The sequence below is a fragment of the Peromyscus leucopus genome, chromosome 5 (genome assembly GCF_004664715.2).
Source record: "Peromyscus leucopus breed LL Stock chromosome 5, UCI_PerLeu_2.1, whole genome shotgun sequence".
Taxonomy (NCBI): domain Eukaryota; kingdom Metazoa; phylum Chordata; class Mammalia; order Rodentia; family Cricetidae; genus Peromyscus; species Peromyscus leucopus.
The window spans coordinates 77,036,085-77,062,264 of NC_051067.1; the positions used below are offsets into that span (position 1 = coordinate 77,036,085).

The 26,180-nt window shown below is 38.9% G+C and overlaps 1 protein-coding gene across 5 annotated transcripts in view; it reads left to right on the plus strand.

Annotated features, from left to right (window-relative positions):
• Nucleotides 1-26,180, plus strand: part of Phkb (phosphorylase kinase regulatory subunit beta) — a 210,132-nt gene that overhangs the window by 50,657 nt on the left and 133,295 nt on the right. For all 5 annotated transcript variants that reach the window (XM_028893952.2, XM_028893954.2, XM_028893951.2 and 2 more), the window contains 2 exons: nucleotides 8,907-9,014; nucleotides 14,951-15,031. In XM_028893952.2, coding sequence (XP_028749785.1) covers nucleotides 8,907-9,014; nucleotides 14,951-15,031 — 189 coding nt within the window. The remainder of the gene's footprint in view (nucleotides 1-8,906; nucleotides 9,015-14,950; nucleotides 15,032-26,180) is intronic.

The window sequence follows — 26,180 nt, forward strand, 5'->3', positions numbered from 1 at the left end:
TGAAATCTCTCAAATTATAAAGAATTAACATTGCCTTCCATAGGTATTATTAATGTAGACCATTAAAATAAATGGTGAGTTGAATCATTTTGAGTTTTTATCTTGCTAAAATTACTTCCCTGAAGGAGGCATAAACAATGCCCACACCTCTCTCTCGAGTGCTAATGACAAACTGAACTATTTCAATAAAGTTTACTCTAGAGAATCAGTGGGTTTATTAGGATGACTTACAGTGCATGGGTGAGGGGTTATGGGCAGGAGTATGTGTGGCCCATAAAGCAGCTGCACTGAAAGGTCTGCACCCAGCATGGATGGTGACTCGCCCATGGCTATATAGATGGAACCTCTCCCTAGTCCTCGCTAGCCTATATAGTTTAGCTCTTTTCTGAGTCCATCTACAATCAGGGTAGAAGACATAGAACTAGCTGGTAGGGCAGGAGTTAGATGTTTGGGTGATGAACAATGACTCTTGTACCTACTCCAATGATGGGCTGTCAGTAGTCAGCAAGGCCAGTGGTGATGATCTTTTCAGCTAAACTCATGAAGATGGTGGCAGAGGTGACTCAGAGAATAGTCCTGTACAGCACTGTCTATACCACATGTATGTCAGGGTTTCAAGTATTTTTATTGTCATAATCTTTCTTGAGCCCCATGTCTTTTTCAAGTAGGGAAGTGGACTATATTACTGTAATGCACATGGAGTGTGAGGGATGATTCAGAGCTTGGAAGTTAGACCTAGATGAATGTAGGTCACCATGTTTTGTATGAACTCTTGCTGGGAAGATGGGAACAAACATCTACTCCTCAGAAAGGACATAAACAACAGAACAAAGTCCAATGTGGCAAACCTATGAGTTTCTTATGCTTGCCTACATGGATGAAGGGTTACTTATACAGCATAGATGACTCGAAGCAGCCATAACACCAAAGAAAACATCACTTCAGCATGGATGACAGCTTACCCATGGCTGCAGAGATGGGATCTCCTTTTCCGTTAACCTTCCACACTATATACTCTACCATCATTCTAGGCCACAGACTGCATAGAGATAGGCCACACTTAAAAACAACTGTGGCCGGGCGGTGGTGGCGCACGCCTTTAATCCCAGCACTCGGGAGGCAGAGGCAGGCAGATCTCTCTGAGTTCGAGGCCAGCCTGGGATACCAAGTGAGTTCCAGGAAAGGCACAAAGCTACACAGAGAAACCCTGTCTCGAAAAAACAAACAAACAAACAAACAAACAAACACAACTGTGAGGGAGATATAGGAGGGAGAGAGAGCTCTCAGTTGAGGGTTGAAGTCAACTCTCAGTTGAGATTAACAGGTCAGATCTATTTGTTTGTTTGCTTGCTTGCTTGCTTGCTTACGTGTTTGTTTTTCAAGGCAGGGTCTCTTTGTAACCTTGTGTGGAATATTTGTTTAACTAGGCAAAGATGTGTCATTTTTCTTTATGTTGCATTTGTTTAACTATGTAAAGGTGTGTTACATTTGTTTCTGTTGCATTTGTTTAACAAGGTAAAGATGTTTTGCTTTGCCTGCCTAAGGCACCTGATTGGACTAATAAAAAGCTGATGGCCAAAAGCTTGGCAGTAGAGGGATAGGTGGGGCTGGTGGGCAAAGAGAATAATAGGAGGAGGAATCTAGGCTCGAGAAAGGAGAGGAGAGAGAACAAGGGAGAAAAAGAGGGAGACACCCAGGGCTAGCCAGGCAGCCGCAGGCCAGCCAGACACAGAGGAAGCAGGAAAATAGGACATGCAGAAGGAAAGAAAGATAAAAAGCCCTGAGGTAAAATGCAGATGAGGAGAAACAAGTTAATTTAAGTTACAAGAGCTAGTGGGGCAATCATAAGATAAGGCTGAGCATTCATAGCTATTAATAAACCTCTGTTTCATTATTTGGGAGCTGGTGGTTGAGAAAGCCTGCTACATGGCTCTAGTTGTTCTAGAACTCACGCTGTAGACCAGATCACAGAGATCTGCCTACATCTGCCTCTCGAGTGCTGGGATTAAAGGTGTGCACTTGCATACCATGCCTAGCCACAGGCTGGATCTTAAGGGTCTGTTCTAGATAGCACAGCAGCTCTGATGAAGGGAGTTTGTTTTAGTTTTATATATGTTTCTGTGATAAAATATCCTGACAAAAAGCCACTTGGGAGAGAAAAGGGTTCATTTGGCTGTCAATTCCAATTCCAATCCATTATTTTGGGACTGTCATGGCAAGAAGTCACCCAACAAATCACATCCCACCCACAGTCTAGAGCATAAAGAAGAAGCACATGCTTGCTTGCCTGCTCCCACACAGCTAGCACTCTCCTCTTGTGCTGTTCAGGCCATCCCCACCTAGACTGTGGTACTGCCCACAAGATGCTGAGTATTCCCACTGCAATTAGAAATCAAGGCAGTCCCCTGAGATATTACCACAGGCCAGCCTGATCTAGATAATGCTTCAAAAGGACTGCACAAAGATTTCTTGTTTTTGTTTGTTTGTTTGTTTGTTTGTCTGTCTGTTTGGTTGTTTGTTTTTTTCAGTTTGAAACCAGCACAATGGTAACAGTAGGAGAAAAGTAATCTAAATATCATACCTTTTATTGCTTCTCCCCTTCTGGATGAGTCATTTTCTTCATGAATCTATGGCAGTAGACATTTGAAAGGAGTGAGTCCTCACTTTCCCCCATAATTCAGGCCAGACTTGGTGGCAAGCTCATTTCTAGGTCTTTAAAGAGTGAAAGTATCTTTTCAGCTTTTCTTATAAGTAAAGCAGGCACATTTGTGTGATTACAGTGTTTGGCCTCAAGCCTTATATTCTTTCTCTTCTGAAATCACTTCAGAATCTAGAAAGTTTGAGCTTCTCTTCTTTGAGTGAGTGAGTGAGTGAGTGAGTGAGTGAGTGAGTCTCTCTCTATCTCTCTGTGTGTGTGTGGTGTGCTCCCTGACATTTTTGTAAAAACATTAGTTAGAAGATACTTTACATTTGTTAGAGTTGAGATGAGTACATGGCATTGTTCTTCATTTGTAGGATATGAACAGTATCATTTTGTGTTTTATTATCATGTCTGGGCTATTGTTTATTAATGTCTCACTTCCTAATATTCTGTTTGCTCTTGTCCTGTCTGGTTTTCTGTCAGCTTGTCACAAGCTAGAGTCCTTTGGGAAGAGGAACCACAACTGCGAAAGTGCCCTCACTGTATCAGCCTGTAGGCAAGTCGGTGGTGCATTTTCATAATTAGTGAATGATGTGGGAGGACTTAACCCATGTGGGCAGCACCTCCGCTGGGCTGGTGGTCCTGGGTTCTAGAAGAAAGCAGGCCGAGCAAGTGAGACAGTGAGCAGCATTTCTCCACGCCTCGGCATCGGCTCCTGTGCCCAGGTTCCTACCCTGACTCCCTTTGACTGTGATGTGGAGTGTAAATGAAATAACTCTCTCCTTCCCAAGCTGGTTTTGGTCATGGTGTTTCATCACAGCATAGAAACCCCAACTGAGACAGCTCTTTTCTTGTCTTCCTGTTGAGAATGCACAGAGCTCTCATGGCTGTGCAGTTGGCCTGGAGGGAGGGCTTTCTGTGATTGTGCCTTGTGCTTAACTTCATCCAAAATGCTGCTGGGTAGTTCTAACCAAGGAGAAATCCTGAAATTTTGTAAACTTTGTTCTTCCAGAACACTTAGAAAGATGGGATGATTATTTTCCTCTAAATGTGTGTTTTAAGGCTATAAATTAAGAATGGCTGACAAACTAACCATCCCAAATAAGCTATTTACTCACAAAGGAAAATTTTTCAGGAAAAATTTAAAATACAAGTAAAATAAAATTCTGATATAGTTTAGAAAAATGTGCTCTAATCGTTTTCTTGATCTTTACTTGGCAAATGCTAGGAAGCCTATAAAATACTAATTAATGTGTTTTGTTTCTTGACTGTTTTCAAGAGTACATTTTGTTTGAAGTTGACATACAGCATACCCCATTAATTTTCAAAGCTTACAGAATTAGATTTTTTTCTGAAATCTTAAATTACTTGTCTTTTTAGCAGCTTTGAAATCCAAAGCCATTATATAACTCCCCATGTGAGCATCTTTAATCATTTAGCAGTTAGTTTTCCCCTGACACAGTGGTTAGAAATAAAGTCTCCCACTGGCTTCTTGCATGTCTTGAAGACAAGTGACAAGCATCCTCTTGTCAGCTGCAGCCATGACCTCATTAACCTGACAGGACCTCATCCTGTGGATCCCTATTCAGTGGGTGCACTGTTAGCTGTCAGATTGACACATGTGGACCTGGAAGGAGAAACCTCGATTGAGGAATGGAATCACCTCCATCAGATTGACCTGTGCCTATGGTTAATGTGGTAGTGCCCAGCCCACTGTGGGCAGTGTCACCCCTGGGCATGTCTTTGACTATATAAGAAAGCAAGCTGAGCAAGTTGTGGAAAGCCAGCTGGTAAGCAGTACTTCCTTCATGGCCCTGCTTCCTTTTTGCCTCTTGTTTCCTGTTTGAGTTCCTGTCCTGACTTCCTTCAGTGTTGGACTGTAACCTGTAAAAAGCTAAATGTCAGTCGATGTTTTATCGCAGTAACAGAAGAGGTGGCTAGGACAGAAGTTAGGTACCAGACAGTGGGGTTATTGATGTGATGGACCGGACCATGTTTTGCGGGGAGGATTGTGGAAGTGAAGTGCTTGGAGCTTTTGGCAGGGAAGGCATTGAGTGCTCAGAGTTTAATAGGCTGTTCTTTGAGGGGTTGGAAATAAAAGTATTGAGAGAAATTCAGGCTATGGAAGCTTGACTTGGGAAATCTCAGGGAAATTTGAGTGTTCCTTGAGGACTCTATTGGGGTTGTTCCTGTGACATATATGGATGAAGAATATGTGGAAATGAAACATGGTATGCTTTACTAGGGCAGTAGATGCTGGCTGCTGGGGCTGAAAACTCAGTTGTGATTAGTAGAAGAATAGCATCATTGAGGGAAGTGTTTCCTCAGGGTCAGGAACACAGCAAACTAGGACAGTAGGGTGTAGCAGGAATCTTAAAAGTTCTTATTAATAAAATCAAACCCGAGGCCAGTTATTGGGGTCCATGCTGGTAAATCAGAGAGACAGAACAAGCCACAGCTATCTCACCTCGCCGGACCTTCAGCTGGTCTTGTCTCCTCAGACTGGAGGCCTCTGAGTCCTCATCCGGAATTGGTCTCAGCTGAACTGCTGCTCAAAAGCCTGAAGCTTAACCAGGCCACATGTTTAGCCAGCCAAATGCCTAACCAGCCAAAAGCTTCTAGTTTCTGGTTCTCACGCCTTATACATCTTTTTGCTACCACCACTCCCTGGGATTAAAGGCTGGGTTTCTGGGATTAAAGGTGTGTGTCACCACGCTTGGCTATTTCCAATGTGGCCTTGAACTCACAGAGATCCAGAGGGATTTCTATCTCTGGAATGCTAGGATTAAAGGTGTGAGTGCCACCATTTTCTGGCCTTTGTATCTAGTGGCTGTCTGTTCTCTGACCCCAGATAAATTTATTAGAATACACAATACCACCACAGTAGGGAACATGAATCTTATTTCAGTTCAGCTATATTTTAATTAAGAGTCTAGGATAATGTTCATTTCTTTGAGATAATAATCATGGCAGTAAGAAAGGAGTGACTTTTGCTTATGCGGGTCCTGGCTGGCTTATGTTCTTATATGGAAACAGAATGTCTGTCTTCTCTGAGCCCCTCAGTTACTTTATGAATGGAAAATATACATCTCCAATTGTCTCCTCATTTGTTGTTTTCTTAACAAACTATTTTTTATACTTTGACAATTTTGTACATATAATGTATTCTGATCATATCCACCTCCACAGTTCACCCTCACTTCATGTCTTCTAATTTAAAAAAATCATTTATTTATTTATTTTATGTTTATATACCATATGTGTGCCTAGTGCTCTTAGAGGCTAGAAGAGAGTGTTGGATAATCTGGGCTTGGAGTTACAGATGGTTGTAAGCCACATGTGTGTGCTGGGGATTGAAGCCAGTGCTCCTAACTACTCTGCCATCTCTCCAGCCCCTTCTACCCTTTCTCCCCCCTATTTATTTATTTATTTATTTATTTATTTATTTATTTATTTATTTTGCAAACCTTTCAGTCCAGTTACTGCTGCCTGTTAGGATTTTGACTGCCTTGTTGGCTTGCTCTTATGTGGGTAATTGTAGCTGCAGTGAATCCATAAGTGCAATGACCATGTCATGACCAGAAGACTGCATTTGATAGCAAATCTCCTTGTATTCTCAGTCCTGATATCTTGCTGATAGAGCCTGACTTTGGTTTTGTTGACATTAGTCATATTTGTTTGTGCAGAGCCATGGGTGTTGTGGAATATTATTTTAAGATGTGTTACATTTGTTTATGCTGTGGAACATTTGTTTAATATGTAAACATATGTTGAATTCTTTCATGTTGCTCGTGTGCCCGTTTGCAGCACCTGATTGGTCTAATAAAGAGCTGAACAGCTAGCCAATAGCAAGGCGAAGAGAAAGGATAGGCAGGGCTGTCAGACAGAGAGCATAAATAGGAGAAATCTGGGAAGAGGAGACGAAGAAACATGAAAAGGAGGAGAGGAGGATGCTATGGGCCAGCCACCCAGCCACCCAGCCAGCCATGAAGTAAGAGTGAAAGTAAGATATACAGAAGTAAGAAAAGGAAAAAGCCCAGAAGCAAAAAGTAGATGGGATAATTTAAGTTAAGGAAAGCTGGCTGGAAACAAGCCAAACTAGGGTCGGGCATTCATAAGTTATAATGTCTCTGTATATGATTTATGTGGGAGCTGGGAGGTGGTCCCCAAAAGAGTAAAGAGCACAAAGAGTAAAAACAACCAACTACAATGAGGCCATGTGTCTCAGTCCTAGAATAAAACTTTTTGTCATGATGGAAATGCTCTGTGTCCATATTGAGCATATACAGTTCCCCTATGTGGCTATGGAGAAATTGAAATATGGCCTGAAATCTACATACTACTTCCTGGAATGTAGATTTCTTAACTGACTCAATTTTAATTAATTATAATTTGATTAGTCACTTGTAAAAAGTGGCTACCATTTTGGACAAGGTAGTTTCTAGGGTCATATCAGAGTGAACAAAGGAGAACCTTTCTTTATTCACATTACTTCTAATATCTACTGTGTGGATGCTTAACAGCAAGCAAATCTTCATTCTGAGACATCCATCCAATGAACAACATTCTGCTGTTTCATTTAGTTCTACCAGCAACTACCTGGACTCAGTGTAGATTCTGGAGGCTGAAGGCCCAGTATTCTAAAACTGTTGCTGACTTCACAAACCACTAGCAAGTAGTGGGCCCCCAGGTTACCCACATCTGACTTCACTATGAATTTGAGTTCCCATGAGTTTTCCTTAGGGTCAGTAGTTCATTTTAACAGTTCATGAAATGAACATTGGCATCAGTAAATGTAATTCAATTGAGCATGCCCTGAAAGGAGATGGATGTTTCTGTCTTTGAGTGATCTCTTGGATTGTTTAGAATTCATACTTTGTAATCTACAGCGATTAAGGCAGGTGCATTGGTCCATAGTCTCAGCTACTCCAGAGAAGTAGATAGATCCCCTCAGCTTGTTATTTGAGACCAGATTGGCCAACATAGCAAGAGACAGCAAACTGGGGAGAAAAAAAAAAGCAAATTATATGTGATTAGTAAATAAAAATGTGTTCTATATCTTCATAGAATTGTTACCTTGGTAATTATGTCTGGATGACAAATGAAAATGTATTTGCTATACCACAGTGAAAAATGTGTTATCCTTAGAGAAAGAAGTCAAATCTGAAGTTTGGAAACTTAGCTGCATTAAAATATAGTCTAAAGTACTTTTCCATTTGACTGTCATGTTAAGTGTTTCCAGGTAACTGTGTAGTTGAGTACCACCACAGGGACCTTATTTTACATAAGAAATATATATTTTACTCAAAATCAAATAAGATTAGCTGGCAAAGTAGCTCAGCAGGTAAAGGTGCCTGCCACCAGACTTGATGACCTAAGTTCACTCCTCAGGTCTCACATGATGCAAAGAGAGAACTGACTCTCACAGTTGTCTTCTAACTTTCAATAGCATGTGTGGCACATGTATGCACACTGTCTTAGAGTTTCTGTTGCTGGGAAGAGACACCATGACTATGGCAACTCTTACAAAGGAAAACATTTCTTTTGGGTGGCTTACAGTTCAGAGGTTCATTTCATTATCATCATGGTGGGAAGCAAGGCAGCATGTATGCAGACATGGTGCTGGAGAAGGAGCTGAGACTTCTTACATATTGACCTGCAGGCAACAGGAAGTTGTCTGAGACACTGGGCATGGGCTTAAGCACATATGAGACCTCAAAGCCCACCTCCACAGTGACACACTCCAAGTCTATACCTACTCCAACGAAGTCACACCTCCTAATAGTGCCACTCCCTATTAGCTTATGGGGTCAATGACATTCAAACCACCACCACCCACCACCACCACCACACACACACACACACACACACACACACACACACACGCACACACGCACACACGCACACACACACACATAAACACAATGTACTCACACACTATAAATAAAATGTAAAAACTCAATCAAGTATTATGTAAAATATTGCAACAAACTGTTCCTGTCATGGTCACGTCGTGCTCCCTACTCCATTCGAATTCCGTGCTGTGAACTACCATCACTTGACAATTATGCTCACTCTAATACGTTATCATTATGAACTTTGTCTATCACAGTTCCTTAGAAAGGGTGATATTTCTACTTTGTTCATTTCCCAACCTATAAGCTTTAGCTTTTCTTATAAAAAAAACTGCTTGAAAATAACTAGCATTCTTAATTTTAAATGAATATGTGAATGAGCATCATTCATATTTTATATTTGATTGTAGGTCCAGCAATTTAAGCAAGATCCACGACCCACAACATGTCTTCATTCCATCTTCAGTGTGCACACAGGAGACGAGTTGCTCACCTATGAAGAATATGGCCATCTTCAGGTAAAAGAAAAATTAAAGATTTATTTCTCTACCATTTGCATTCCATATCATGGCATGTTTGAGGCTGCTTACACTTTTTCAAAGTAAATTTCATAGCTTGAAAATAGTAGAGTAAATGAACCCTGAAATGGAAAAGAAAGTTCATTGGTAACTGACCAGCCTGAAAGAAATGCTGTCATGGAATACTAAAACAGACCAAGTTCATGGAGTGATCAGATGGGTTATTTCTCTTTGGAAGGTGCATGCTTACTTTTCCTTCAGTAACTGAAGCTCAATTATATATTTAAAAGAATCTCTACACTAGGTTTCCTAGTGGCTGTACTTAGCAGGACTGCATAAGAGGATGATTGGACCATGGGCTTGGGTACCAGGTGACTGTAACTAGCAAGGGGGAGGTCTTTTGCTCCACCCCTTGGCATTGTTATAAATAGACCTTTGGAATAAAGTTCTGGGCCGCTGGATAAGGATCCAGGCCCACCGGAGTCTATTCTGTGTTTTCTCTCCTCTCTGTTTCTTACTAAGTCTCTTATCCCTCATTCCTCAAGAGTTCCTGGGGTAAATAAGTGTGGGGGCTGGTCTCCCACATAGGGGTGTAACAATTATTTAGAAGTTTTTGTTGGACCACAGATCATTTTTAGTATATCAACCCCCAGTAAGGCTAAACACTTCTATGGGAATATCACAGACATTTTTGAGATCTATCAGCTTTGTGTTCTGTTAAATTCTATACCTATGCTAACAGTGTATCATAGAATTTTTTGCTTTGTTTTCACTACCACCCCCATATCTCTGTATTTTAAGATGGATATCTTATGCTTGTTTGTAAGATATAAATATTATATATACTACTTATCCTTAACAGATTTTCTTTTGGGTTACCTGTGTGTTGTTATTTTGGAATAAGGTACTTATTAATCATATATTCCTTACTAAAAATAAGAGTTTTTCTTGTGTGTGCACATACACTTACAGGTGTGCATGCACATACATCTATATATAGTACATTATTGCATACAGAGGCCAGGGACAACCTCCAGTGTAGTTACCTGGGCACTATCCAACTTGAGATAGGGTCTGCCATTGCTTTAGTGCTCACTGATTAGGCTGGGTGGGCTAGCTACTGAGCCCCAGGCATCTGTCTATTTTTTACCTCCCAGCACTGGGATTACAAGCGAGTTCTACCACATCCAGCATGGGTTCTGGAGATCACTATGTCCTCATACATGGCAAGCACATTACCAGCTGAACTATCTCTCCAACTGAAGTTTCTCTTTTCTATAGTTTCCCCACCCTGTTTTAAATATCTTATTAAATTAGTGAATCAGTTGAGTGGATTGTATTATTATTTCTACTTAGAAGATGGAAACTTAGCTTCATAAATGAAAGCTTGTTTATAAATTTGGAAGAATTCCAGACATTCGTATGCTGTCTCCAAACACAGAAAATGCTGTACCCATTTCTTTTCTTTTTTTTTTTTTTTTTTTTTTTTTTTCGAGACAGGGTTTCTCTGTGTAACTTTGGTGCCTGTCCTAGATCTCACTCTGTAGACCTGGCTGCCCTTGAACTCAGAGATCCTCCTGGCTCTGCCTCCTGAGTGCTGGGATTAAAGTCATGTGCCACCACCACCCAGCTTGCTGTACCCATTTCTATGTAGCAGAAACTTTTGTTTGTTTTTAATGATGATGAAGTTAAATGTATTTTCTAAAATTGTTGCTATAGATTAGTAAAATCAAAATAAAAATGTGTAACATTAACTTTCCTTTAAAAAAAATAAACTTTGGGTTAGAGAGATGGCTCAGTATGTAAAGGTTCCTGCCATCCAACCTAATGACCTGGGAAGGAGAGAACCAACTCTGAAAATCTGACCTCTGACCTCACACATGCACTGTGGTATGTATACATGCTCATAGACAAAGAGCTAAAATGTAATAGAGTTTAAATCCTAAGGACTACTAAATTTATAAGAAGGCTTTAACAGCCTACATCAAAAAAGAGTAGTCCTCTCAAAAGAATAGAATTGATATTTTTTGTTGTTGTTGCTGTTCACATTTATCATTTTAATTCTTTGGGGAAATAAGTATAATGAAAAATATTTTTAATTGGTAAACACTGTATATTCTTGGGATACTGTATGTAATTACAATAAACAGATACAATGATCAGATCAAGAAAATTGGCATATCAATTATGTCAGACACTTAAAATTTCTTGGTGTGGCAGACAATCAAAGTCTTTCTTAATAGTTAATTTCAAATACCACTCAATTTTTGTCAACAGTAGCTAACCTGCTATGTTAAGAACATTTAAAGTTATTCTTCCTGTTCAATTACACCAACGTGCCAGCTCCAGTCCTCTCTTTACCCCTGTTTCCACAGCTTTCTGAGGTCTCTGGTAACCGCTACTCCAGAATCTGTTTTGAGATGGCCTAGTTAGCATCCACGTATGAGAACAGGCATGAGTTGTCATTCTGTCTCTGGCTTCACATATGTCCTCTAGTCCACTCATGTTGTACAAATGACAGAATTTCACTTTCTCATGGCTGAGTAATACTGAATTGTGTGTATACATCCCACTTTTTCTTTGCCCGTCCATCAACAGCCCAAGTTTTATATCTTGACAGTTGTGAATAGTGCTATAACGAGCTTCTGAGTTTAGATGTCACTTTGGCGTGTTGATTTCTGTCTTTTTAATATACACATCAGAATTAGGATTGTTGAATCAAGATAGTTCTAGGTTTTTGTTGTTGTTGCTGTTGTTTTTAGGAGCCCCATAGTATTTTCTATAAAGGCTACAGTGTTTTACATTCTCCCAGTATGAGAGTTCTCCTCTCTTCACATTTATCTTTTGTCTTTTTGATAGTAGTTATTCTAACTGGGATAAAATAGTATCTGGTTATCATTTTGATTTACCTCTCCTATTATTGCTTGTATTTATTGTTCATTTTTATGTTCTTTTTGAGTATTGTCTATTTAAGTTATTGTTAAATTGTATTATTTTGTTATTGTTGCATTGTTTTCTTTATATATCCTAGAAGTCAATCCCTTATTGTGGTGAATAGTTCAGATTCTCTCATTCTGTAGTTTCTCTTTACTGTCGGTTTGCTGCTTGTGCTTTGGAGTCAATAGCTAACCCCTGTCCCCGAGAACACACACGCGCACACGCACACACACACACGCACACGCACACGCACACGCACACGCACACACACACACACACACACACACACACACGCAAAAGCCTTTGCCTAGACCAGTGTAGAACATTTCCCCTGTGTTTTCTTTCAGTGATTTTATGGTTCTGTGCTTTACATTTAACTCATTGTTCTGTTGGGAATTAACTGTGTACATGAAGAGTGAGGGGTCAGATTTCTTCCTCCAGCACGTGAGCTTCTACTTTTCTCAGTGCTGGTTATTACAGAAACTTTCTTTTTAGTATATTACCATTACCTTTGTCAAAAAATCAGTTGGTTGTAAAAATGTTTGCTATCAGTTAAGGTCCATTGGTCTGTCCGTTTTTAATCTGCTTCAATGTATTTATTTTCTTTCTTTTTGTTTTTGTTGGTTTTTTTTTGTTGTTGTTGTTGTTGTTGCTGTTGTTTATATTTTAAGAGATGGTCTTTTTTAGTGCACTGACTGGTGGTAAACTCCTGGGATCAAAGATGCTCCCTGCCTCAGCCTCTCAGGTAGCTGGGTCTCAGCTTCATCTGTTTTATTTTGTAATCCAGAATTTAAACTTGGTGCCTCTTACATTGTGGGCATTAAACCAAATCCTGCCATAGTGTCCTAGTTATTGGCATTTCCTCACATATATATCCAAAAGTGCAAGCATAAAATTCTCTGCCGCTTCTAAGTGCTCCTGTAACTCTGTCCACAGGAATAGAATTTCTTTGAAGTCATTCCTGGCAGGCTGTTCTTTGTGCTGGGAGATTTCTGGATGAGCTTCCCAGCAGGGAAAACTCTTTTCTAGCATGTGCTGAGGAAGGATGTTCACAAACTTATGCTGATCTACAAGGCCCAAACCTAGCTACTCTATCTTCCTGGATGGTACTTTGACAACCTTGCCTTCTGGGGTGCCAGGAGCTATGGAGACCTCCGAAATAGGCCTGGGTTTGGTGAGGGCCAGCAGCAGTGTCTTAGTGGCACAAGGGTACTTTGTCCAAGGCTTGGAAAGGCACCAGGAATTTTCAGCCCCAGCTTCCTGTTGTAACTCAGTGAAAATCAGAGAAACGTTAGGGGAAAGCAAACCAGCAGCACAGTTAGGGAATGGTAATCTTTTACATATAGACACAAGCTACACCTCACTTACTTGTTCTTTTTAACTCGTTTACAGTATCCTGACATAGTTTTGCTTTACTTTTATTTATTTAATAACAATTTTATTGAGATATAATTTGTATGACATATAGTTTACCTATTTGAGGTGTACCATTCTGTGTTTTTAGTGTATTCTAAGTTATACAACAACTACCACACTCAAATTTAGAACATTTCTTCACTCTCAAACTCAAAGCAATATCTGCTACTCTCCATTTTCCCTGAAGTGCCCTAAGCAACCTGTAGTTCACTTTGTGCCTCTACGGACTGCCTATTCTTCATATTCCAAATTTAAATGCAATCATATAAGATAGGATGTTGGAGAAACTTTGGTTTGATTCAAGATATATTACCAAATGCGCTCCAGAGTCAAGGAGCCAAGAGGGATGGAGGAAAGAAGGATAGACTTGCGTATGTACTTGAGATCAGGTATGTTCAGACTTAGGTGTCTGTAGGTAATATTTGGGAAATGGCTCATATAAATTTTGATTAATTTTTTTTTTAAGAAATAAGATCTCACTCTTATTCACACTATCTGTGTAGCTGAACTTAGCCATCCAAATGGTGGAATTACAAGCATGCACCATCACACCTTGCTGTTTATGTGATTATTAATGCTAAGTCCTACAACTGCCTATTTATAAGGAATACCAAAGATTCAAGTGGTGAAGCTCATTCCACATCTGAAAGTGTGGTTCTCAAGTTAGAGGCCAAAGGACCAAAAACTGGGAAACGACTATGATGTGTGAGCCCTAGAACCACAAAAGTAGAGAACCTAGAGTTTAACATTGAAGCCAGAAGAGTATCCTAGCCCTAGCAGAGAAAGCAAGAATTAGCTCTCTTCTGCCTTTTTTTTCCCCATCTGGAAGCATTGTTTTCCTAGCTACCCAGGTGTCCTTGTGTCTAGTCAAGTTGACATTGAAATTTAATTGTCACTCAAGATGTGTCCATATTGGATACTGTACTTTCCTGCTTCATATATTCTACTATGAATGCTTTATGGTTAAATTAGGAAACATTGTTCTTTGTTTAGAGCAAATAAAGCATGCATTTAATACACTAATAGTTTCATGTGTTCTTAACATTTTTCATGAGTAGTTGTAAATTATATAGCATACCAATGATTAAAGGTAGCACATTCCTTTGTTGCCATAAATTCTGTTTCCTAATGAGACTGTTTTCAAGATGCCCTCCTCATTGTTTACAGTGTCTTTGTTGAGGTGTGATGTCTTGTTTTGCAAATAGCTTTTTCATTTGCATATATTTCAAATGGATGGTATTATATTAGTTCCTCTGGGGCACAACTATTCCAAAAAGAAGAACTTTAGACTCAGAATTTCAAAGTTGAAGGAAACAAATATTACAGAAACCATGCTAAGAATTCTCCATACAGCCTTCTCAGCCATGTATTTGTTAACCAGCACTGTGAATTTGGGATTTTAGCACGCCATTTATAACGCTGGTTTTCTTGTTCTATATTGGGTTCATAGATTCAATTTAGTGATAGGAAAAAATTATTGTTATCTGGCACTATTGGGGAAAATGACAGCATATGTATTTAATTTCATATCATCATGTTTTCATTCTTTCCTTTAACTGCTAACTGTTGCTGTTTGTTTTCAGATAAATGCAGTATCTCTCTTTCTCCTTTACCTGGTGGAAATGATTTCTTCAGGTCTCCAGATAATCTATAACACGGATGAGGTATGATTTCCCCAAAGTTTCTGTTACTGAACTTCATGTAGAGGATATCTGATTTTTCCTTTCGTAAAAATTTACTTTTAGTTTGATTAAAAATGCATTTAAAAATTCATATAGTTAGATATTAGATTTTAGATGAAATCTAAACTTATCTTTTTACTAAAATTACTTTTCCATTAACTTTTTAGTGTATGAATAATGGGTTTCATTATAACATATACATACATACATATAGTATTACTGTGCTTCCCTCATATTACCTCAACCCTTATCCCTCCTCCTTGCTTCCTATCTTTCTTCCTCTTAGTCTCTATTTCCTCTCTCTTCCTTTACACTTCCTCCCTCTTTGTAGTCTATCTGTTACTTTTATGTGTCATGCATACACACGTGCACATGTGCATGTGTGCACACACACATACACAAAACTAACTTCCACATATGTCTTAGTTAGGATTACTATTGTTGTAACAAAACACTATGACCAAAAAGCAAGTTGGGAAGGAAAAGGTTTATTTGGCTTACACTTCCATAGCACTGTTCATCATCAAAGGACGTCAGGACAGGGCAGGACCCTAGAGGCAGGAGCTGAATCAGAGGCCATGGAGGGGAGCTGCTTACTGACTTGCTCCATATGGCTTACTCAGCTTGCTTTCTTATAGAACCCAGCACCAACAGCCCAGGGATGACCCTACCCATGATGGGCTGGGCCCTCCCCCATCAATAACTAATTAAGAAAATGCCTTACAGCTGGATCTTATGGAGGCTTTTTCTCTATTAAGAGTCCTCTTTTCAGATAACTAGTTTGTGTGTCAAGCTGACATAAAACCGACCCTCACAACATATGAGAAAACTTTTGTGATGTTCATCTTTCTGAGTCTGGTGTATTTGGTTTGATATACTGATCTCCAGTTCATCCATTTTTCTACAAATGATACAAGCAATTTAACAGCAAGCATAGTATAAAGCAGGTGGCAGAACTCCAGTGAATACTCAGTAGAATGTAACTTTCAGAAAGTTTTGGTAACAATGAAAATGAAATCGCTGTTAGAAATTTTCTCAGTTTTTTTCCCCACACATTCCTTTTTAAAAGTCAAACAACAAATAAACCTTTTATCTGTCTTGTTGCTTTTACTTCTAGGACCTTAGTGCTTCATTTTTTTCCCTCAAAACAAAAAATGTTATTTTTCTCATGAAAACTGTGAAGGATTTATACTTCAGAGCTGTGAAGGTTTACTCGGAAAGACATCCATATGAGAGTAAACACACTGACACTCCTGTTGACACACTCAGAGGTGCACACTCAACCCATCCTCTTGTTTTCTTCCTTTCCTGCTCCTGTTAGTATTATATCCTTATTTCACTTATACAGATATGAGATATATATGTCATGCGAGAACTTATTGTTCAATCCCTGAGGCCTACCAACGAGATCCAATATGTTCAGATTTATTTATATATGAATACCTATATTTACTGTATTTATTCTTATGTCCATATATGTGTCATGCAATTATTTAATAAAAATATTGAGAAGAATTTGTCATGATATACACTGAGAATACAGAATTGGGAAAAGAGATCAAACAAAATAACTATTGGAAGTAGAGTAGATTAGAACAAGCCTGTGGTTGAAGAAGTATTGATCAAAAACTTTGATGAAATAAACAAGTTTTACAAACTTCTGGAGAAGGTGCCAGGCAGAGGGATAGAAAGTATGGTTTCCTGCATGTGTATTCTTGCCATGTATTCATATCTGGAATGTAGTAGATGGTCAGAGCATGGTAGATCACTTCTGAGAGGTCAGAGACCATGATAAAGATCTGAAATTTTATTCCTATGGTGATGGGTTGCCAAGAGTTTGAGATAGAAACAAGTTTTAAAGTGATCACATCACTGTGTAAAGACTCAATTGTAAGAGGTAGGTATGGAGTAAGAGGAATTGGTTTTTTTAGTCACTGAGAGGAAGACTTGTAGCTCAGATTCATGTTTTAGCTGAAGATACTTTCTTTTAAAGATGTAATAACAGAGAGTACATTTATGAATGGATGAGCAGTGGAAGATAGATAAACATAACAATTACACTACAGTGTAAATCTACATAGCTGCTCAGTGTTGTTAACTGACATATAGAGAGTTTAGGAAAAGAGTTACGTATAGCAGTTGGGAGTTTGTCTTTGCAAATGTCAAACTGAGAATATCTGTTAAACTTTGAAGGAAAGGGGCCTCAGTCTCGTCAGAAGTCTAGGAGAGATGGCTTGACTGGCAATGGGAATTCTAGTGTTAATTACACAGGATGTTTAAATCATGGAACTACATGCATCTGAAGCATGAGGAAAAGGGTTGGATTCTCATCACATCAGTAAGATAAATAATGAGTGTCTAGCAAAGGATGTTAAAAAGCAAAAGTTACTGAAGGAGAACAAATTTTAAGCTAATAGAAGAAAGTAACTCACAAGGAGGTAATAGTCACCTCTGCAGTAATATCAAGTATGGAAATTTTACCATTGTTTTAACACCATTGTCTTTAGTGGGTAACCATAGTGGGTAACTCATCTCCCCGTGTGAATAGTTTTAGAGTGAAGGGTTGCACAATTTATAATTATTTGAGGATAATAGACATAAATCAAGATTATGTATCGCTCAAGTTATCCTTGAAATTGGTGGGAAGGATTTCAGTGGGACCAATGTCTTTGTGCCTGTCTAAAGTACCTGATGGTATAAAGAACTGAATGGCCAATGGCATGGCAGGAGAAAGGATAGGCAGGGCTGGCAGGCAGAGAGAATAAATAGAAGGAGAAATCTGGGAGGAGAGAGAAGCAGCCAGAGAAAGAGGAGGACTCCAGGTTCCAGCCACCCAGATACCCAGCAAGCCATGGAGTAAGAGTAAGATTTACAGAAGTAAGAGAAACATAAACAAAAGTAACACACACTAAATAAATAATATTCTACAACAAACTAATTTTCATTGTGTGACTGTATATGAGTTAACATTTGGCTTTAATTAGTAATTTGGAATTTATGCCACAAACCATTTATACCAAATGAATGGTTTGTTAACTAGAATGGATCACTCATTTATTATATTCATCAGAAATTTACTTAAAAGGAATTATCACATCTTTGAGTCATGTCTGTAAGTCATTATTTGAAATTTTACTTCCATGTGCCATGAAAATAAATTATTAGTACTGTGTGGGAAGTCTCAAGGACAAACTCTAGTTGGAAATGTTTGTAGGAGAGAACTCACAAGACTTAACATATTCAGTCATGGCCGTGATTTACAGTGAAGGAATAGAAGGGAGACCAGGAAGAGGAATAGGTGCATGTGGAAATTGGCACGCAAGCTTGCAGGAGTCTTCTATCATCATATGGGACATGTTGCTTCCTTTAGCATCTACTGTAAAAACGTATGTGGAAGTTACCTACCAAGCTGACTTTTTAAAGACTTGTTGCAGAAGTTTTATTTGAGGCTAATCATACACACATCCTATGCTTAGTTATATTCTAATTTCAAAGTCCCAGAAGGAAATAAGTTGTTTATCTTAACACCTATTTATGCAAAAATATTGTTTGCATAAGCAGTTTAGGAACATTAAACACAACTGTGGCTTAATAAATTATGCCTTAGTCTTCTTGGTGAAAGAATATCATATATTAGTCATCTTAATTACAAGGTTTTTATAGCTTATGTACATAGAGGTAAAACATTTTAGTATCATTCTCAGAGCCTTTGAAATAGGCTAATCAGCAAATAGTAGGTTCCCTAACAAGAGTCAGTATTATCACTTTTTGTCTGTTCTAATCCCAAAGGGAAAATTATATGATAACCCCTTATGTGTGAGAAACTCTAGGAATTTAAGAGTGTAACAGTGTTCTTAATCATCAATATCCAATGAGAAATGGTGTCATTTTACTGTGAAATTATGTAGTTTTTTTTTTTTTAATATTTCTTCAGGAATTTAATACATCTGAGTTGTCTGGCATCTTGGGGTCTTCAATTGCAGGGATATTGTCAAGGTGTCAGGTCTTCTTCTCACACACGTGCTGGTGCTGATGTCTGTGTTTATGGTGCTGTTTGTTTGTATCTTCCCTGAGTTTTCCCTTTTTTCTCTGCATTCTGTGTTGTTTGTCATATGTGGCCTCTGATGGTTTGCTTTGTTAATTTATACTTACTTAATGACTGAACATGTGCTTAAATGAGTTGTCTGTGTTTAGGGGATCCAGGCTCAGGAGGCACACCTAGCTGCTGTTATCCTCAGCAGCCTGATGAGATCTAGAGTTTTAGTTACTTTGACTCAGGCCAAATTCAGGTTTAGCCCATTGATGAAGCAGAGTTGGAGATTTTTTTGAGCATGAGAGCTAGGAGAGAGTGGCATGGGCACTCAGAAGGAAGGAAGGCACACCTAAAAGTGCCAAGGCCTCTCTTAGTGAGATTTGTAACTAGTGTTTTCACAGCAGCTAGATGTGGAGTCTTGGTGGAGTTTGAAGTTACTGTTTTATCACTGAGTGATTCCTGAGGGGTACTTTGGAAGATTGAAATTGATAAGGTCTTACAGGGATACTGTAAGGTGGGATGTCCTTAATATTCACAGTTTTGTTAGAATTCTTAGGCAATGTCTGGAAAAGGAGTGAGGCCCTACTCAAGGTCATATACATTCAGACTTTAAGCCTAGGTCATTGCTACTTTATCATAAAATATCTACATACGAAATGAATAGTAACTTTGTGTACAATTGTTTTATATTTATGAGGACAGTATGTGTATACCTTGCCAATAGAGGTCAAAGGACAACTTGTTATATTCTCTCCTAACACTCTGTGGGGTTCAGGGAAAAGCTAAGGTTTTCACGCTTGGCAGCAAACACTTTTTCTTGCTGCCATCTTGCTAGCCCCCAGAGGTTATAATTGTGCTGGAATTCCTGCTGGATGACGGGTGCTTCCCTCTTGTCATCATAATTTCCCTGTCTTCCTACTCATCCTTCTACCCATCCCCTACACATCTCCTACTGGTCTATCTCCCTCCAGTCCATCCCCTACCCATCCATCTCCTCCTACCTGTCTGTCTCCTACCCATACATCCCCTACATCTCCATCTCCTACCTATCTGAATCCTATCCATCTGTCTCCTGGCCTTTGCAACAGTTGTCTCATCTCATGTGCTTTGGGGCATAATTTGGAAGCTCTCACAGTTAACACATGACTCTATTAGTTTTCACTAAGTACGTTAATGACTAGCTAATACTGTCCCACGTGTCAGAATTTTGCAAACAAATGTCTACTATGTAGTAACCCTCAAGCATTCAGTGACTATGTATGTGCCAGCCCTTTGCTGGAACTCTTTAGCTCCCTATGATGATACAAATGTATATTAATGCTGTTATTAGTAATCTTCTGCTGAATTCCTTTTTGAGTGGGACACTTAAATTTTTAAAATGATGCTCTTACCTTATCTTGAGGTTGCTATCATTGCATTGATTTCATTGAACAGGCAATGAATTTATGATTAGTCCAAATCAGTATCTTTGATTTAAAAAGAAAAAAATTCAGTCTTGTATGGAGGCCCACAAAGGTTTCCTAGTGAGATCTGAGCTTGCTTTACCCAGCAGGGCTGCATTAGAGGATTGCTTGACCATGTGCATGGTTACTAGGTGTTGGAAGGGTCTCCACTTGGCTGAGCTAGAGGGAGGTCTTTGCTCCACCCCTTGGCATTCCTATAAATAGCCCTTTAGAAGAGGTAGAAGGGGGCGGTGAATAAGGATCCAGGCCCTCCCGAGGCTGTCTTGTGTTTCTGTTTTTCTCTCCTCTATCCTTCTATCTAAATATTTCTTACTTCTCCCTCCTCAAGAGTACCCTAGCGGGGAAATGGGACCTGGTCTCCTATAGACTTTAAAATATTACTTTTGTAATTTTTGGTGAATGTCTGGTAGTTTTTATCATATTTTAAAAAGCCTATTTATAATTTGCATTTTAACCTAGCTCTTAAATTACATTTAATCATATAATTCTAGGTCAACGCATCTTTTTCATTCGACTTCTGTGTCTTAAATGAACAAGTACTTATTTTTGTCATATAATAAGATGGTTGAGGATAGCAGGCAGCCTGATTTTTTTTTTTTTTTTATCCCAAGCTGCTTTTAAAAAAAGAGAGTGACGGGCTGGAGAGATGGCTCAGAGGTTAAGAGCACTGGTTGCTCTTCTAGAGGTCATGAGTTCAATTCCCAGCAACCACATGGTGACTCACAACCATCTGTAATGAGATCTGGTGCCCTCTTCTGGTGTTCAGGTACACACACGCAAGCAAGCAAAACACTGTGTATAGATAATAAATAAATAAATCTTAAAAAATAAGAGAGTGACAAGAAGCTGAAAGATTAATTAAAACAGAGAGGGATATTAGCTTCTTTCTGTCAAATGTAGTCATTTTTTCCCCCCAGAAATATCAAAAGTCCCCAACATACTGCTGTTCATGCCAGGACTGTTTTGAGTGGCTGTTAGATGAGCAAGGAGGCTGAGAATCATTCTCTTTCTATAGAGAGAAACCACGAACCACATAGGTAATTTACAATTTCCTAGTGACAACATAAAAATGACAGATAAAATCACTCTGATACTATGTTGATAAATATGGAGTCTCTTGTGATATTTTGGTGTATAATTCATTTAGAAGATTAAAGAGACATTTTGTATTTCTTTGAGGCCCTTTAAAATCTGTTTTGTATTTTTTACTGGAAACCTATTTACAATTCTAGTTCCAGGGCAAGAGCTACAAATGCAGAGTCTGTGTTTGGGTCACAGTTGCTTACAATAGTAAATGTTCCTGATGCAATAGGTAGGAATCGGAACTTGTTTTCACTTAGTTTTTTTTTCCATTTCTCTTCTGCCATAAATCCTAATGCATGTATGGCCTTATTGGAGGAGGTGTGTCACTGGGGGTGGGCTTTGAAAAGCCTATGCCAGGCCCAGTCTGGTTCTCTCTCTCCATCTGCAACTTGTGAATCAGATGTAAGCTCTTAGCTATTGCTCTAGTCCCATGCTTGACTGCCTGCCTGCCTGCCACATGCTCCCCACCATGATGACAATGGACTAAACCTCTAAAAGTATAAGCATACGCCAATTAGATGCTTTATTTTATAAGTTGTCCTGGTCATGGTGTCTCTTCACAACAATAGAACAGTAACTAAGATGTGATTTAAAGAAGTAAAACTAGAAATTGAGAAGTACTGTGGAATGACAATAAAATGATATATTAATATTTAAGGAAAGTGGCATTAGGGTCAATCCGAGCTACACAGGAAGTTGCAGCAGGATTGTAAGCCCAAAGCTTATCTGGATTATGGAGTGAGTTCAAGGCCAATCTGGACAATTTAGTGTGACCATGTCAAAAACAAAAAGTAAGAAGAGGCTGGGAGTGTAATTCTATGATAGAGTACTCATATGACATTCTTAAGGTTTTGGTTCATTCCCTAATACTGAAAAAAAAAGAGAAAGAAATAAAAAAAAAGAAAGAAAGCCTTAGGAAGCACAAAAGATGTAGAAGGAAGAAAGTGCTGAAGAGTAAAAATAGGAATATGTTTCAAAATACAATTCCCAGCAAAACCAACAGCTTTTTTAAAAAAATACATGACATCAAATATTAAAAGGAAAATATAAGTATAAACAGAGATTTTAAACAGCTAAAATACTGTAAGAAGTTATTTTTAAAACACTAAAGTGTGATGTTTTCTAGCCAAACCATGTTATAGTCCTAATTGTTTGTTGTGCCTCACCCCCATCAATTTTCTTATGACAACAAAGGCCAATTCTGTGAGGACTAAGCAACACTAAGATGGCCAGCTTCAAGCCTCAGAGTTAGGCAATAGAAGGAAGACACTGTCTGTTAATCTTGATATTGGAGTTCAGGCCTTCATATCAGAGAGAAGTAATGTCTCCCCTTTAAGCCACCTGCTTTGTGGAATTTTACAAGACAGTGAACTTGACACAAAGAAGGGTCATTTGGGAAGAGAGAACCGTAATTGGCCTCCATGGGTTGGCCTGGTGGGCAGTGCCTTCTTTGTGCAGGTGTCCTGGGAGGTAGAAGAAAGGTACCTGACCGTGAGCTTGGAGTGCAAGCCAATGAGTAATTCTCCCATGGTTCTGCTGCAGTTCCTGCCACCATTTCCCTCAGTGATGGATTGTGATCAGGACATGTAGCCAAACAATCCTCCCTAAGCTGGTTTTGTTCAGTATTTTTATCACAGCAACAAAAACCAAACTAGATGAAGTCCATGCATACTAATACAATTAACTACAACTGAATTGAGTAAAATTTAAAAATAATGTATGAATTGACTTTTAATGGTGTTTCTATAGCATTATAGCCCCTGAGGAAGAGAAATTTGTTTAAAACAATTCTTCATATTAGAAATTAATTACTCAGGAATAAGATTTTTATCAATTAAGATATGCTTTTGTGGCCTCTACATTATCATAGTGTCAATGGGCCCCATCCAGTTTTAGCCCCTGAGAAGTACATATAACTAGTCTTTAGTCAAATATAAATCAATAGTCGAAATCTTCCCCTTTCCCTTGATCTTTTCAGAGGAGAGGAGGAACAGTGGCGGCATGAAAATATGAAATTGTAGACTAAGCAGGAGTCCATTCTCTTTTCCATTCCTCATGTGCTCCTTTGATCATTAACTACTCTGTAACAAGCGTATTGGTCTCTGCCATTGGAAGCTGTGCTCCATAAAGAATGATGAAAACAAAGATCCTGCCTTTTGAAAATCATATTTTAGTTGGGCAAGTTAGCAAAAAGCCAGCTTTCTAAACAGACAAACAATTCAGTGCTTCTAGCTCAATAAACATGGTGTGATAGAGAATGAAAAGTGCATTGCTTTGATTGGATAGGAAAGTTAAGATCCTGAATTATGTGTAAACCAACTCCAAGGGACAGTAAGAAGAGGAGGAGACACTGGGGATGGCAGTGAGTCAAGTCAGTATCCGCTAAAGTTGTGCTCAGCTACTGTTAAAACACTAGTCCCACCAGTTAGTATCAGTTTTATTTCATCCCCCAGTAATTCTGCATGTAAACCATCTAGACCATCTTGGGCCAGTGTATGCTATTGAGAATGTAAAATACTTTTTACTTTGTTTGGTACCATTATTGACACCATTTATCCAAACATTATAGCTTCTGGATATCATGTCTGTATTGGTAAATAAGAATTGAGGAAGAGGTTTTAAAGTTTTTCAGGCCACTGAGAAGGCTCAACACATAAAAACTCTTTCATCACAGCCCTGATGACCTGAGCTCCATCCCCAAAATCCATGGTAGAAAGAGAGCCAACTAACAAAAGTCAGCCACTGACTTCCACCCATGGTCCACCCATGGTCAAGTACACATCTTGCTGTCTTGATGATAGTTATTCTAACTGTGGTGAGAGTAAATCTGAAAGTTATTTTAATCCACATTTTCCCAATAGCTAAGGAGGTTGGACATTTAAAAAAAATATTTATTAGCCATTTATGTTTCTTTTTTTGAGTTCTTTTTCTCATTGTTTTTATTGTATTGTTTATTTCCACATTTATTTGTAGTTACTAATCCTCTATCAGGTCTAGAGCTAGCAGATTTTCTCCCATTCTTTAAGCTGTCTTTTCACTCCATTTACTATTTACTTTGCTATAGCAAAGCTCTTTTAATTTCTTGAGGTTCTGTTTATTGTTTTCCATATTTCCTCAGCAACATGGAGTCCTAGCCATAAAGTCATGATGCATGCCTTCATCTTGAAGTATTTTCTGTACTTTTTCCTCTACCAATTTCAGAGATTTTGGTCACTGTTAAGGTCTTGATCAATATGGAGTTGGTTTTCATGCAGGGTAAAAAGTAAGGATCTATTTTTGTTCTTCTGCATGTAGATATACAGTTTTCCCAGCTCTATTTGTTGAAGAGGCTGTTTGTTCTCCAGTGTGTATTTTTGGGTTTTTTTTGTTTTTTGTTTTTTGTTTGTCAGAAATAAAGTTGTTGTAGCTATGGATACTTTTATCTGGGTCCTTTTTTTATTCCATTAATCTACATGTCTAGTTTTGTGTCAGTACCGTACTGCTCTGTTGAAACTGAGTGTGGTGATACCTCCAGCATTACTTTTTCCTCAGGATTGCTTTGGCTATTCAGGATCTTTTTGTTTTTGTATGAATTTTTAGATTGTTTTCTGTAGTCCTCTGAAGCATGGTATGGAATGTTGAAGGGGATTGAGTTATATCTGTAGACTGCTTTTGGCAGTACATCCATTTCACAATAGTTATTCTGATCTATGATCATGGGGGTCTTTCCATCTTCTAGTGTCTTCCTCAGGTGTCTTCTTGGGCATTTTAAAGTTTTCACTGTATAGGTCTTCATTTCCTTGGTAAAGTTTATTTCAACTTTTTTGCTAAATGGATTTTCTTTTTCTTTTTTGAGGCTAGTGAACAGGACTTCTTTTTTGATTGCTTTTTCAGCATCTTTGTCATGGGGACATAGGAAGGCTATGGATTTTTATATGTTAAGTTTGCATCCTGACACATTGCTGAAAGTGTTTATGAGCTCTTGGTTTTCTAGTGGAGTCTTCAGTGTTTTGATTACAGAATCGTATTATCGGCAGATCAGGATGCTTTGATTTCTTCCTTCCATCTTTTTTCCTTTTGTTTCCTTCTCTTGTCTGTGAGTTCCTTCAGGGTCCTGGTTAGAATTACAGACTGGCCCAGTGTGCAGTTCTTCAGTGTCTCCTGGGGAAGAATCTGTGAACGTTACCCTGCAAACTTTGATCCCACAGCTTTTCAGCTCACTGAATGCTGTGCACATCTGATTCCAGGTTTCTTTTGTGCACTCTCGAAGTATTCTGTCTGTCAGGTTTCAGCATAAAGTCTGTCCCAGTTAGAGTTTGCTTTTCATGTGCTTCCCAGAGGGTCTCAGTTTGCTGAGCCACCTGGGGCAACCAAAACTTTGAAATGGAGTCTTGTTTCCCTGGGCTGGCTACCATTACTGAGTACTCAAAGAAGTCATCTCCTGGCTTCTGCCATTTCTGCTGCTGCCTGGGAGTGGCCCTTCCCCAGCTGTTTGACATGTCTTTTTCTCTGACAGTTACCTTTCAGCTTTTCCCGAATATTATTCCCTGGAGACTGGCTTATATAGGATTAT